Source organism: Parus major, chromosome 2 (assembly GCF_001522545.3).
Source record: "Parus major isolate Abel chromosome 2, Parus_major1.1, whole genome shotgun sequence".
Taxonomy (NCBI): Eukaryota; Metazoa; Chordata; class Aves; order Passeriformes; family Paridae; genus Parus; species Parus major.
Genome location: NC_031769.1, coordinates 117761647 through 117777446, shown reverse-complemented (window position 1 = coordinate 117777446; position 15800 = coordinate 117761647). Strand labels below are relative to the sequence as shown.

The 15800-nt window shown below is 36.6% G+C and overlaps 1 protein-coding gene across 2 annotated transcripts in view; it reads right to left on the bottom strand.

The window, feature by feature from the left end:
* Positions 1–4039: 4039 nt before the first annotated feature.
* C2H8orf34 (chromosome 2 C8orf34 homolog) overlaps positions 4040–15800 on the bottom strand; it is a 148077-nt gene continuing 136316 nt past the window's right edge. For both annotated transcript variants that reach the window (XM_015618613.3, XM_033512288.1), the window contains 2 exons: positions 13757–13850; positions 4040–5062 (listed from right to left, as the gene is read on the bottom strand). In XM_015618613.3, coding sequence (XP_015474099.1) covers positions 5058–5062; positions 13757–13850 — 99 coding nt within the window. In that variant the 3' untranslated portion in view covers positions 4040–5057. The remainder of the gene's footprint in view (positions 5063–13756; positions 13851–15800) is intronic.

The window sequence follows — 15800 nt, the reverse complement described above, 5'->3', positions numbered from 1 at the left end:
CCAGCCCCATTTCCCATTACACTCCCTCTCTAGGCAAGCACATGAACATTTCTGGGAGAGGAGGTCCCTGGCGAGCATCAGCAGCTCAGCATTCAAGTAACTCAGAAGAGGAACTATTCATGTTCACTCTGCTGTGAGGTCTCTTCAGAGCCGTGCTGTAGCTGGTTTTATTGGGTAAAAAGGTCTCTTCTGTCTCCCAGTTTAGAACAATATTTCATCATTAAGCTCTCTAAAGAAGGTCCAGGAATTTCAGGAAGACATTGGTTCAGTGATTTTACCTAAACATTTTAGTTTAGAACAAGAAGTATTCTCCAGGTCTGGCTAATAAAAATTAAAGAAAAACAATGTGAGGTTGAAACATAGATACTCTTCATACAATGAGTATGAGTTGCATGTGTTGGAGAAGGCATCAAATTCTACAGGAGAACTTCTGGAATAGCAGTTGGCATAACATTAGGCACTAAAGCACTGCCATCTTCCAACAACAAAGTTCTGCATGGAACTTCATAGATTAAATTTCAGTTCTTGATAAAGTTTTGACCTTTGTACTGTGTTTCTGTAAGTGAAAACACCACTAGACTCCCTCGCTGATTGACCTGAATTTATGCTCCAGAGCAGTGTTTTTGCTTGAAGATGCACCTTGATAGGTTTAAAGATAAAGTAGAGGAAACTTCTACAGACAATACATATTAGATTTGCTGCATATCTAGGGCAGACAAACCACAGAACATAGCAGCTGACTGTACTATCCAAAGTAAAAAAAATAAAAAATGTGTGTCATCAAACTAGATTTTATTTGATTATGCTTTAGATTTATCTAACATGCCAAGAAAGAAAACAGCAACCAAAGTCCTAATGAACAGTTGTGTCAGAAATTTAACTTGAAAAAATCTATCTTTTTTAACCAGCAACTTGATAACTAAAAGTAATTAAATTCAGCAATATAGCAAGAACTAAGCTAATTCTGTCAAACCAGTGGTCTGTTTAAACTTTTTTGGATTAATCCCAAACTTTTGCAAGTTCAGCTAAAACTGAAAAGCACAAAAATATCTACAAAACTAATTGCATTGCCTAACTCTACTATCTGCTCTCTAATCCAAAAATGTAGAAACCAGGGTGAAGACTGAATGGGCATAAAATTTTTATTTTTTATTTTTTCACATCTTTTTTTCTTGTGAAGCTGCCTGAAGCTAGTAATACAAAGTTAGTAAAATCATAGTAACTTTATGGTTAGCATGCTTACTGCAGAGCTGTCCAGGCTGCGGTAATCTAACCCAGGGGAGCTTTTCTGTATTTTACATTAATAGTTTATTGGATTAAATGTGAAGCATGTCCATGTACAGCCAGAGCAATGAAATGATCGCATCACATTCGTGCATGTGAGTTGGCTTTCATCAAGTTCATATATTTCTCTGAATTTAGTTGTTGGATTATAGGACTTCCCCTGCACTTACCTAGCTACCTTCTAAGTAAAATGTAGACATACCTGAAGCAATACTCCAGGAAACAGGAAACTATTTTTCTCCCTCTTTTGTAAGTATTGACTCAGAAGAAAGATTCCTCAGCTATGGATAAGGTCGTATTTTAAGGAAACATATTCCCACAGGGCCAGAAAGTTATGTTAATACAGCATACAACTGATTGTTGTGTGGTTTTTAATTATTGCTGAAGTTTTCAAGATAAGGATTTGCTCATAGAAACCTTCCACTGGATATTTCAAAAGAAATTGTTTAATTATAATAGCTCTATTGAAGTTAAAGTTCTTCCCCATTTTTCCCTCTGTCACACCTACCAATCCTAGAGCTAGACACTGGGGTAGCAAGAAGGTAGTCTTTAAAATCTGACTAATGATGAAGTTACTTGATACAAGCAGTGCAGAAGGAAAGCCATTTGTATTATCATGTTATTGAAAAGAATACATTAAGGTTGTTTTTAAGATTAAGCAGATAAAGTATTAAGGGTATGAAGACCTTAAAAGGAAGCAGCAGTAACTCACATGGCAATAAAGCCCATTTTATGATAAATTTGCCTTTGAAAGAAAAACAGCTGCTTTTTAGACAAGCTACATGCATTTTTATATACTGAGACACATTTGGTTTTTTCATTAGCAAGTACTATTTAGAATCCTGCATCCCTACATTACCACATTCATAAAGGCTTAAAAAAATTAAGGTGCAAACATATGTCTAGGAAAAATTTATCTGTTTCTCATGACTCTTTTTTCCATCAAAATGCAGTAACTGAATAGCACCAGCAATGACCCATGAAGTATCTTTCTGAAAAGTGCTAAATCTATTCTGTTCCATGAAACTAGACAGTAGCACATTTCTATGCAGCTTTACAATAGCTTTTTGGATGACTTTGAAGTGCCTGGTGCAGAGTCAAAAACAAACAAACAAAAAAAAAAACCCTCCACCTTGATATTCTTGCCAAACTAACTAGAGCAGCATCAAGAGCATCCACAGCTGACTCTGAATTCAATTAGACACCATGTAGGCACAGTTCATTCCATAAGCAATTGAGAAACTGCTTCCTGAAGCCAAAAAGGTCAAACAGAAAATGACTAAGGCTTCCTGCAGCTTGGAGGTGAAAACAAGTTTATCACACATGCCTTCTGCATGGTCTGCTCAGCTGCTGCTTGTGCTCCTTTGCCCCCCCTAAGCCCAGCTGCTTGCTGCCTATTAAGCGCATCTCAGCTTCTCCTTGGAGTTCTCCTGACTTGCTATGCTTCACTGCCAGCTTGTTTGCAGTCAAAGCACCAGGTGGCTGTTTCTCTGCAGTGCCAGCTCTGGTTGCCGGGCTGAGCACTAATATCAGCCAAAACGGTTTGCCATATGCTTTAGAGGGAGTAGTGCTAACCATGAGTGTTAAAACGTCATGAGATCCTGTCAAAATTATGAGAACTAAAACAAAACAAACAAACAAAAAAATCACATGGGATTTTCTGTATGTTTTAGTGTGAAAATAAAGTCATATTGTCCATGGTTTTATCCTCTGCCCCTCAGCTTAGAAAGTGTCCCAGAAAAATACCGTTGTTCTGGCCATTCCCAGGAGCAGCCACATCTCAGGTGCTCAGGGCTTCACAGCTTTTACAACTGAGACCACCCAAGCCATCCTACCACACCTTAAGATACTTGTATGTATAATTAATATGTGCTAAATTCTTAATCACTCTAACAACTCTTGATGCACTCACTATATCTGTAACTGAAAAGCCTTTTTTCTCTCTGAACACCAGTGACATGGCCAATATTCTGCCTTTCTGAATAAAGCCTGTCTTGTATTTCTTCACCTGTAACCAAAATTTCAAACCAGACATGCACCTGACCAATATCTGCCCTACTGGGCCAAAACTGTCTTCAAGTTCTCATACATGCCAGAATTTCTAGAATTAAGATGCTCCAAAATTCCAAATTCTTTCTCAACTTGTGAGCAGTCTTGGTTCTCCTGAAGTCAATGAGATTTTTTTCCAAGGATTAAATATTGTCATAATTTCACCTGATATTGACATGAAGCAGAAAGCATGCAGCTTAGCATGCAGATGTTTAGTGAAGAAACTGAAAGAAGAAAAGGCTATTTTATATTTTTCAGTAATGTCAAGGTAAAATGTGAAATGAGGGCTACTTGGGAAGAATAAAACTCATGAAAAGGAGATACTAGTTTCACAAGAATGCTTTTCTGAGCACAACTGACTAAATACAGCATATTGATGATAATATACCCTCCTATATGCAAAGGAGTCTTCAAGCATACTGCAAATGCACACAGCATTACTGATTTTCTTTACTGATGACAAATTAACAAAGCACCTTCCTGAAATGAATTTAAAGGAACTACCCCAGGGGGTTTCAGAAACAAACATTTTACATATAGGAACTGTAGACTATGATGACACATATAGCAAGTACTTGCTCCCCACAATGTTAACTTCCATTTCACTTGCTGATGACTAACACAGACTATGCAGTTTCTGTGCATTTAGCACTGTGTATTTGTGAGACAGCAGAAAAAAGTTCACACTATGAAACACTTATGACAGACAACTTATTTTTATTTCTTATACAAATAGATGCTTTGTAATACCGCATTTTTTAATAGCTGCAAGCAATTTCATTATATTATTCTGTCTAAGACACAGGACCCAAGCATACGTAATTGAAGACAAAGAAAACTAAAAACACACTTGACAGAATTAACAGGTAAATGAAATCAGTAAATGCAACAGCCACATCCCTTCATTTGATGTCTGTGCTAAAGCATCTTCTAAAGTTCCAAGTAGACAGCACACACCAGATAAAATATTTTAAACAGCAAGTTTGTTTCAGTAATCCATATGGGTAACTAACACTTCATCATAATATATGAAATTCCTTTAGGTGCTTTATTTTTTGCATGCATGCACCACTCCTTATTATGTTCCCCCTTTTTAACAGAGTCTTTATTTGTTTTAAAGATCAAAGTAGATAAATTCAATACAAAGCTATGCAGCACAAGCAGCACCTGTTTCTGCTACCCACACACACTCTTTCACTCATTCCCCTGTCTGACCTCTCTCTGCAGGTGACTATGAGTGAACAGCTAACTCTCTGTGAGACCTGAATGGGACATACACATGGGCAGATGCAGCAAATACTTCAATGTTTATTAATCTAAAAAAGAGCAAAGATTACAAAAATATAAGGAGTACAAAACCTTAGACAAGTTAAAATACATACAATCTTTAGGCAAAGTTTGTTTTGGTCAGGCAGAATTTAGTTTATCAAATGTCAATCCAAAACAGCAGGGGTATAAACTAAACAAAATATTATAGTAAATTTATACTAAAAGGTGACAGTTACCCTTCTTTCCTAAGGCCACTCTACCACAGTAAATACTCTCCTTCAGTGCATTACAGCATCCACATATCAGAGCAGTTCCACTCATGTGCTGCTGATACTAGAAAAATAACTTTATTTAATTTTTTTTTATGTATAAACTAATGCAAATTTTCAGGTGTAGTTTTGATCACCATAATTTTGTTTTTATTAAATTGCTCTTCAATAATCCCACTGATTTCACTAACCTGTGAAATCAAACAGAAAAACACAGAAATTAGGGTTCAAATGTAATATACACAAAAATAGGAAAAAAGGGAAAATTAATCCTTCACTGTGTTTTCATTTTGTAACAGTTTTCCATTATGCTGAATTCACAGTAAGCAACGTGGATCAGTATGTTGGTGAATCGCAATTCTTTTTTTTTTTTGTTTCTAAAATATTCAGAAACAAATAACAGTGTCCTTGGTTAAACTGTTTGTTGCAATTATTCAGTGTTTTGGAGAGTTTCTTTTCTGCACTTTTTCAATTGTGGTAATAGATTGCAAAAATAACCTGCGTTTCAAAAAACATTGAACATAATATGCACCTGTGCTGAATCAGATAAGCTGAGATAGTGATGTTTTAATTTCTGGTTGTGTTCAGGTTGAAAACCTTCCTCAAAGCAAATGGAAATCTAGGTTTTATAAATATTTACAGATGCATAACACTGGACTGTTTTGCAAACGTTGCTGACTGCAACACAACCTGCCCTCTCCAGTATTTGTATAAAATGTAATGCACTAACTGGACCTATTACTTAGATCCAGTTAGAGAATCAAGGTTATAAACTGGAAATAAACACCACAATGACATTTAATTGCACAGGTGAATGCATAAAGGTTCATGTGTTACCTGAGAAGCCTTCACCTTGCCATTTTTAAACACTGAAGGAAATCTGCCATTTAAATATGCAAGCCCTTTCTGGGAGATTTAAGAAACTTGGGAGAAACAAATTCTTCCCATTATCTCCAGCTAATTAATTAAATACAATTGGAATAATTTTCACTTTGTCAGGTGACAAGCCTGGACTTTGTATGTGATTCTCTATTGAAAATCAACATAGCAAGGTACATACCATGAAAACCTCTGCAGCAACAACAACAAATGAACCAGCCAAACAAACAAACAAAAAACAAGACATAAAGCCTAGGAAACCTTAGCAACAGTCCTTATCCTTTATTACCCTTACATGGTTGGGGGCCTTTTGTCATTTATTCTTAATGTTTAAATGTTTTCCTTGGAGGTGCTTCATTTTGCAGATATTCAAGCTCTATCACAGTTTGTTCATTAAATAACGAACTTGTCATATGGTGGGATAAAGAAGAACAAATATGTGTAAGCCTGTTTCAGTTGCAGATTCTTCTTGTGACTGTTACCCACAGAAAACCCAGGGATTGGTGTTCTTAACTGTAGAAGTTAAGAAGTTAACCATATGTTAATGTCTTTGAGTTCATTGCATCCCTTAATTTTTGCTTATAACACTTGAAGGTCCTGTTTGCTAGGACAGAACATTTCATTTCCTTTGTCACAGTTTGATGACTTGATTTATTTTTTTTTTACTTAAACATCTATCTACAGATATCAAGTTATCTCTGAAGTTCCTGGTTGAATGCCTTTATGTGAGTGAGGCAAATTCCAACCAGGGTTTCCCAAACCCTGGGTCATTTTTAATCATCCTCTGAAATCCCTTGAGTAATCCCTATCTGTCTTAATGGTAAGACACCTAACCCACAGGGTTTTTTACTGATATGATGTGGAATAATTACTTTGCTGCTTAACTTCTAAGGTATTCAAGAAATGGTCTACTCTTGTGACAGCATTATGCTGAGAGCTCACACTGAGATGATCCTCTATGACCATCCTAAACCCATTAGGTCACTGCTTTCCAGGACAAAGCCTCATAATTCTGCAGCAGAGACAGATATGTTTCTCTGGTGCCAGATATATTTCATTTGGTTTGAATATATTTCATCTGGTTATAATAAAGTGCATTTTACTGGAATGTGGCCATTATACCAGGGGATTCATATCATTTAATAACTTCAACTTGTCCTTCCCACCCATTATCCAAACCTATCAGACCCTAATGAGCCCCATTCATCTACATCTTCCCATTAGAAACTCCAGTTTTTGATTCCTCATTGAGCCAACTTTTAATTTACCTAATGTGTGTCCTGATAATTCTCTAGGCCATTTTTTAAATTACAGTGTCATTTTTTATTACATTAAATGTCTTTGGGAATCCAACTTTAGCATAATAAGGCAAGCTGTAGAAAAAGATATCTGTAGGTTTGGAAGCTGTGCTGAAAAGAGCTTTCTGCACTAAAACAGGTTTTGATTTTTTTACTCACTGCAATGGAAAATTCCCTTCTCATACTAAATATTTAGTCCAATATGAACTTTTCCAAAGTGAAACCAAATATTAGTCAGTATAAATAAAGCAACATGCCTTAAAGCCTTAATAATAAAAGAAGATAACAGCAGCTTTGGATTTAAGAACATCCATTACAAAAATTGGAAACTTGAGTCTAACTCCAACTTTTCCTAACTATATTTGAACTCACCATTCACTGTCCAACAGTCATCTTACTTCTGGTAGAAATAATGTCAATCTCAACTTTTATTTCACCATCAATAAATAATTAAACCCAAGTGGGCAGGTTCCCATGCCAGAAAATTGTTTTCATCTACTTTCAGACTCAAAAAGCAGTTATATGAAGTGATCCAGTTTCAGCTATGAGCGTCACATGACAACCAGCCAGGACCATCCAATAGGCCCGCAGAAATTCTGTTTACAGGAGCACAATCCTTTCTGGTATTCTGTTTCTGAAGTGGACATAGAACTGTCTTAAGCTAAATATGTAGCCGAGCCAACAGCAGGCAGAATGAGCGACAACATATTTTCTTTAATATACATAAATGCATACTGGAGAAATTTAGAAAATAACTCATATCCCAAGCAGACAAAAGCTTTATGACACCCTTTGTAGAGGTGAAACAGGGAGATATGACTTTTTTACTGCAGTTTGTATTACCACACTTGAAATATTAAATGGAAGAAAGACACCAATAAGTTTTTCCAGAAGATTAATGAATTGTGATAAAATTCTCCCAAAAGTTCACTTTTGGGACAGATTCATTTCTGAGACAAAAAAAAAAAACAAAAAAAAAAGTGTGCATAGTGAATTCATTATCCACTGAGAAAAACTGCCAACTAACAACAGTTATGTTCTTACTAACCAGACACATAATTGATTAACACTTGAGTGATGTCTCATAAGTGCCTTAATCTCTGGAGAAACCAATGCCCTAAATTCATTATAAATATAAATTCATTAATTATCCCTGCCCTAAATTCATACCCACTGAAAGAGATGTTTCCAATACAGCTATGTTCCACCAGAGCAGAGCACAAATACAAACAGCTGAATTTGAATGACAGAAATGGAATGTGTTTGTGGAAATGTTATAAAGTTTGTAATCAACAGCTGCTACTCTAACTCCAATTCTGTCATCCTTATATTGAGGAGCACCTGGCTCTAGCAAAAGCAAACTTCCCCAGACAAAACATATTCCAGCAGTAGACTCCTCCTTATTGTTACTCTGGCCAAGCAATTTTCCAAATCTTAGGAACACTTATTTACGTAATTAGGATAAATTGACTGTTTTGGCATGTGAATTTACTCAGTGTAAGGAACTTTACCCATAGACAAATATTATATGGATTGGAACTTTATTAGAACACAGTCTGAATTTCTCAAGTCTACAAAAACCCCTCATCTTTCATTCTTTTGGGCTTTTTCCTAGGCAGATGTGTGCAAATGGGAAAAGAAAGGTTTTCCTCAACACCTGTTGAAGTCATCAACAGAATGTCTTTGACTGCAGAGTTTCAAGACCAGTGCAAGAATGAATGGAGTAGAAATCCCACTTCTTCCCAACAGTCACTTGATTTATCAGCAGTAGACTTTTCACTGTCAACCTTAGCAAAGAGTTTGCAGATGAAGAGTGGCAAAACATTTAAATTTCCTCCCACAGGTCAGAGGACAAGAGTTCAAGACTTGTCCTGGATCAACTGAGCTAGAAATGAGCATCTAGTGCTCCTTTTGGCAATTTGGGATGAAGTGATAAGGGACACACAACTTCATGCGCCACTGACTACAGAAAACTGGCATGCCTTAAACAGATTAGCACAAAGGAATGTTTTTATGCAGATGATCCTTAAGGTGTCTTCCAGCCCTTAATGTTCTGTTGCTATATTTACAATGGATTAACCAAGTAGCAAGCTTTTCAAGAGCCTACTATCATGTACATCTGCTAGGTGGACCGACTGAAGGCAGGGATCCTTTACATCCAAGGCTTTGTGACCTGGGGAAATCTGCAGTGTGGCACCCAAGAAAGCAGACTCAGGCTTTTGGGCAGCAAATCCTTGCCAAGACTACAGATGGTAGGTCAAATTATCCCAAAATCCCGTCTTTGTCTTTTCAACGTTCTTGGAAGCAAGTGATACTTAGGAAATTTCCAGTCTTCAATCTTTGTAGGACTTGTTCTCAAGGGAAAATTCAAACAGACTCTTGTCAGTCCCCTGAAAGGATGAATTTCTTCTCATAAAAAGGATGAATTTATTTTCATTTTTGCTGGCTAAAAAATATTCTGGTGGCAGTAGATGCAGTTCTTCTGTTTCTGTGCATCAGTACCCCATAAAGAAGAAAATCTATTCTTGCCAGCTCAAAGAACTTCCATCAAACTGAAGGATTATGTAAGTGGTAAATATTTTCTCCAGATCCCTCCTTTTTCCAAGAATGATCTTTATGCATTCCCTGAAAACTCTTTGCAGAGAATCAGCACACAAGCAAACTACTGCAGATAATAATGTGGAACTGTCTCCAGAATGACAGAGGAAGAACACACAAGGCTATGTCTAGAGACATTTTTAGTGACTCTAAAAAGAACACCACAGGTCCTTGATTTTGGATCAAGGACAAGATAATTTTCATTTCTCACTGTGTAGAGAGTTTCAAAGGACAACACAGAAGAAATTTAATTTCTAAATTATAATATATAATATTATAGATATAAAATATATATATAAATAATATATACAAAATTATAATAGCTCTTAAAATGCATGTGTCAATTTATATTTTTAATAATAAAATGTACATTTCAAGAGCAAATAATTATATACTATCTCTTTCTCTGACCTATGGCCATGAACTTAATTAAGTGCAGAAAGAGGAAAAGGAAAGAGTATGCTAAAAAAATCAACCACGCTTCTTAAAAATATTTTTCTTTCCTTCTTTAACATAACAAACCTTTTAAGCTAGAAAAATTTAAACTCTTATATGAGTAGCTATTTGACTTAAAATGTCATAATTAGTATGAAAGTTTAAGAATTGTTGACTTCCAGTTATCATTGAAACTTGCTGCTAAGGATGATTTTTTTAAATGCTGTCAGAGCGCCTGTAGAATTTAAAATGTAAAGTCTGATTTACAATAACTGAGAACCAAGATCATTTCCATAAAACAAGATATGCACTGTTGTATCTGTTTTGCAAATGATATTTGTCGAGAGATGTTGAGATTCCAAAGTGACCCAGTTCTGTTCAGTTGTCACTTGCTTTGAAAATAGTCTCCCTAAACTCTTACATCTGAATACATTTGAAACTGTTTGCCCCTTATTTTCTCATTCTTTTTCTTGTAAAACTCTAACTGAAGGTATTACTTCTAAAGACCTCCAGGTGACTCACACAGTTTCTCTTTTTGCATTGTTTTCCCACTACCAAAAACTAGCTTTACACCTGGCTGCTATTATCTCAAAGTAGTCGAAGAATGTGGTAAATATTATCCACATGTAATTTATTAAATGCTGAGTCAAAGAACAGGTGTGGCTATTGTAAAGATTAATTTTGCAGCTCTTCTGCTCAAACTCACAAATTATGAACTTCTGAGCCTTCTCAACACTAAATCACACAAAAAATATCCACACAGATTTATTACTTTGTAATCTTGCCAGCTGCTCTACCTACAAGCAGTGGAATCAGCAAGTATGCCAAAGTCCCTTGCTGACTCCACTTTACAGCCAGGAACTGGCAGCTTCTTTGTCAGCAGTGGCAGTTCTGCACTTTCTTGACAATGTCACTAGCACAAAAACTCAGGGATGTTACCACCATTAGTTACTTTTAATAAATTTTTTCATTATTAGATTTCAGTTGCAAGGAGTATTACTTTGATAAAACATTTTTGTTCCATCCCTTCTGTATAGTAACAGAAACAGAGAACTATTCTAGAGGATGCACTGGATAACTACACTGAAGTCAGCCTGGGTTCACAAAGGGAAAGTCCTATTTAACTAATTTAATCGCTTTCTATGATAAGGTCACCTACCTAGTGGATGAAAGAAAGGTGAGGGATGTGATTATTCTGTATTTTAGTAATGTTATTGATAGTGTCCCTCACAGCATCCTTCAGGACAACTTGTCCAGCTGTGGGGTGAGTGGCTGCAGGCTGTGCTGGGTGAAGAACTGGCTGAATGGCAGAGCTCAAAGGGGACAACTGGTCACCAGTGGTGTTCCCCAGGGGTCAGTTCTAGGGCCAGGTCTGTTCAATACATTTACCAACAACCCACAGGCAGGAGCTGAATCCATCATTAGCACATTTGCTGATGATCCCAAAATGGGAGGTGCTGCTGACTCTTGGAGGGACAAGAGGCCTTGCAGAGGGATCTACACAGACTGGAGCACTGGACAGTGATTAATGGCATGAACAAGTCAAAATATCAGATTCTGCAGCTGGGATGGACTAATCAGGCACAAGAATGAACTGGGAGAAGAGTGGCTGGAGAGCCTCTCTGCAGAAAGGGATCTGGGGGTGCTGGTTGGTAGCAGGCACAGCAAGAACCAGAGGCGTGTCCTGGAAGCCAACGGGACAAACCCCATCCTGGGGAGCATCAAATCCAGAATCACCAGCTGCTCAAGAAAGGTGATTATCCCACTGTGCTCAGCACTGGTGCACCCTCACCTGGAGCACTGTGTGCAGCTCTGGGCACCACAACTGAAGGATGTGAAGGTCCTTGAATGAGTCCAGATAAGGGCAACAAAACCAGTGAGAGGGATGGAAGGAATGACCTGTGAGGAGCAGCTAAGGACTTTGGGCTTGTCTAGTTTGGAGAAAATGAAGCTGAGCATTGACTTCACTCTTCACAGCTTCCTGAAGAGGACATGTGCAGAGAGAAGCACTGATCTCTTCTCCCTGGTATTCAGTGACAGAACACATGGCAGTGGCTCAAAGCTGTGCCAGGGGAGATTCAGACTAGACATCAGGAAGCATTCCTTTACTGAGAGGGTGAAAGACTGAACAGGCTTCTGAGGGAGATGGTCAATAGCTCAAGTCTGTCACTGTTCAAGAGGCATTTGGACACTGACGTTAACAACATGCTTTTTATTTTTAACTTACCACTTTGTTTTTTGGGCAGTGACAATGACCTACCAGGATTCCTGGAATATTATAGCACAGAATTTTGGGTGCTCACAAGTCCTCACACCCACACAATTCAAGTACAGCAGCCATAAAAAACCATGCTGTGTATCTGATATGTCCTGGAGCATCAGTGTCCCTGGTCACATAATTAGCATCAATCTGTGTGGGGACAGCCAGTCCTACCAATGTTTGTGGGACTGAAAATTCGTTACAGAAAATACTGAGGAAAAATTGCATGCACATAAAAGGCAGGTCCCAGAGGTTCTCTTGAGCCTCCTAAGGTGTGCTTCAGCTCAAGGATAACTGAAATGCTCTGATGCAAGTAAAATTTGACTTATTTGCCTTGGACTAAAATCAGTTGGATGCACAGAATCTCATTGTAACATTTTACTAGCACTCAAAAAGACCTGGCACATGCTCTTCAGAATCTCATTGTGTAAATCTAAATTTCAGTCAACCTCTGGTCTTCATATGAATTTGTGAAACTACTGTGTGAGTAAAAAATAACTTTTAAAGTGGCATAATTTTTAAAAAATCTCTTTATCTGGCATGTCTCTTATGAATCCTTAATCCCTTACAGAAGGGGATGCCTGTTCCCTTCTGTAAAGAAAATGTCATTTTCATATATTAACTCTTGATGTTTAAACCAGTATTGAATTTTCTAAACATGCTGATTAAATCATCTGTTCTTTTCAAGTACATCACCTAAAATATGTTAGGAAGCAGCCTGCATATTCACCCTTGCAGATCACAAAGCTGCCATGAATTAAAAGTGAAAATGTGAAACAGTAAAATCATTTACAGGTATAGGCAGGGAGAACTTGCTACAGCTTGAAAATATTGCAATTTATAGCCTGTTACTTGTTCTGTCATTTAGACTCTTATCCTGCTGACCTTCTCTTCCACAATTAGACAGATACTTCAAAGAGTGTAGGATATTAAGGATTACTTGTATGATTAAGAACTTTTTTATTAACACAGATGAATTAAAAAGAATGTAAGCAAAATAGAGAAAATGGAGTGACAGACCTAAGAAGGGAGGCTTGACTTTTCTGACCTGGAGTTTTTTAGTTTGTTGTTTTGTTTTTTTTTTTTTTGCTAGTGAATACAGATTTATTAAACAGATTATCTATTTAAAGTTCATGGTATTTTCTGAAACACCTACTTTAACACACAAGGACAAATTGTTTCACTTAGCTTAAGTAAATATTGTTCTGTGACCATTTTGTCATTGTTCAGTGGTTACAGGAAAGCTTCTGCAAATCAATCCTATAAGGTTCAGCCTTCAGACAGATAAGTAATTGGTACTTATGAGGAAAAACTCCTGTGAGCAGGCATGACATCTTCACAGTATTTGAAGATATAGAAAATGAAGAAGTATGAGGGTGTTTGACATATTATCTGGTCCTTACACATATACTTACATTTGTCTTGGTCAGCTTCCACTTCTTCACTTTCTGTGTCACTCGGCAATATCCAAGGTTGATGAGCAAGTTGAAGCTGTTGTAAGAATTCATCCTGCCACAAACAGATCTATTTTAGATAAAATGCCAGACAACTGTTCTGTACAAATGAAGACTGCAGCAAACATCAGCCTCAATTAACTAGAGAGGAGAAAGCCTTTAAAAACAAAAAACCAACTTGATGTGAAATCAAACCAGAATGTAGAGGATGTGCAGGCTCCTTAGAATTTTTTTTAAATCTATCCAGTAAAACAAAACCAACCAAAAAAACAAACAAAAAACCAAACAGAAGAAAAACACAAAAAAACCCTAAACAAAAGCAAGCAAACAAACAAAAAAACAAAACCAAAAAAATCAAACCCAAACCCACTAAAATGAGCGTATCCATTTAGCTTTCTACTATAAATACACAGATGTAAGACACATACATACTCATCTTGGAAATGCAGTGACAGGACAAATTTCAGATATTACATATGACCCTGCAGTTTTTAGACTGCATAGACATTTCAAATGCAATTTGCTTAAGTGAAGCTTTGTTTTGTCAAAACTTTCACTCTTTCTAGTTTAATAAAAACAAGAACCTGAAAACCTGATTTAGAACCTTTGGTTTTGTTGCATAAGGAGAAAGCTTAGGTAGGAAAAATGTTATGGAAACTTCTGTTTCAAAGATACCATTAAAAACATCAAAATATAAATGTTTTACATGGTTAAAAATCCATATGTAGCTGAATATATGCTTTTGAAAATGTTTTAAAATTGCCTTCTTTTTATATAATGTATATATGTATGTGTATAAAAGTATTTTTCCATGCAGACACTCACATGTGTATGTGAACATATACATACAGACATATAAAATACTTTGACACATTCCTTTGCAATATTCACGGGGAGAGATGAGACTGGAATGCACAGTTTTATTTTCAAAAGTAGTTCAAACACGAAAGTTTAGTCTCTAAAATAAAACTTTAACACTGGCCAGATATCATAAAATTACTGGCCAGATTTTTATAAATTCTTGGAAAAAAAAAGGGGGGGGGTAATAACCCTGTTTTGTGTTACATCAGCTGAAATGAGAATTTACATATTTAAAGTTAAATTGTATTACAATATACATTTTATTCTTAGGCTATCTGATTTAAATACAGAATCCAGGCTTGTATAAATCCATTTCAGGAGACTGAAGGCTGCTCAATCAAGATCTAACTTGCTGGGAGTAAATTATTAATTCTGTCAGAAACGTGTTAAAAAATTCCACAACCACTGCTGCCATGGCCCAGCAGTAAACTCAGGCAGGAGCTCCAGGACTCACTCATTTATTGCCATTTCAAATGTGCTGTGCTTGAGGTTGCTGACTACAACACTGAACGTGTTTTTGTTCATGGAACAGGATTCCTGCAGTAGGGATGAGTGACTCTCACACTGATCCACACACTTTTTAATCTTGCAAAAAGACAGAGCAAAGACCTGAGCCAGGCAGGGGAATAGAATGAGAGTATCTGACCAAAAAGAAAGTCCCCATCACAAGTTATGCTCTATACTCCAGTAAATAGGAGTAAAAATTTTGTTAATCAATACTATATTCAAATAAGTCAAAGTTTCCTGATCTTAAAGAAAGACTAATAAGAATTGCTGGATACCAGTTTAAGTTATCTGAATAAATGTAATTGTTGTAAAATTTCATGTTTTCAGAGAATGATATGGCAAACAACAGAGTGAGTAGTAGTATTTTCATCTCAATAGCTATTGACAAGTATCACAGAATTGTGTCACTTTAATGGAATCCATCCTAAAGAGATAAGCAGGGTTCAACATTCCTTTACCGATTTATACAAAACACCAAAGGATTAGGAACATGCACAAAAGTATCTCTGCCAAAGGATTTGGAACCCTGATTTATTACCTTTATAGAGATAATAAAACTATTTCTCTAGGTAGCATTTCTTTGCTATAATTCAATTCAGCCTTGAACAGAGCTGATAATAAAACACACCTGTTAGAA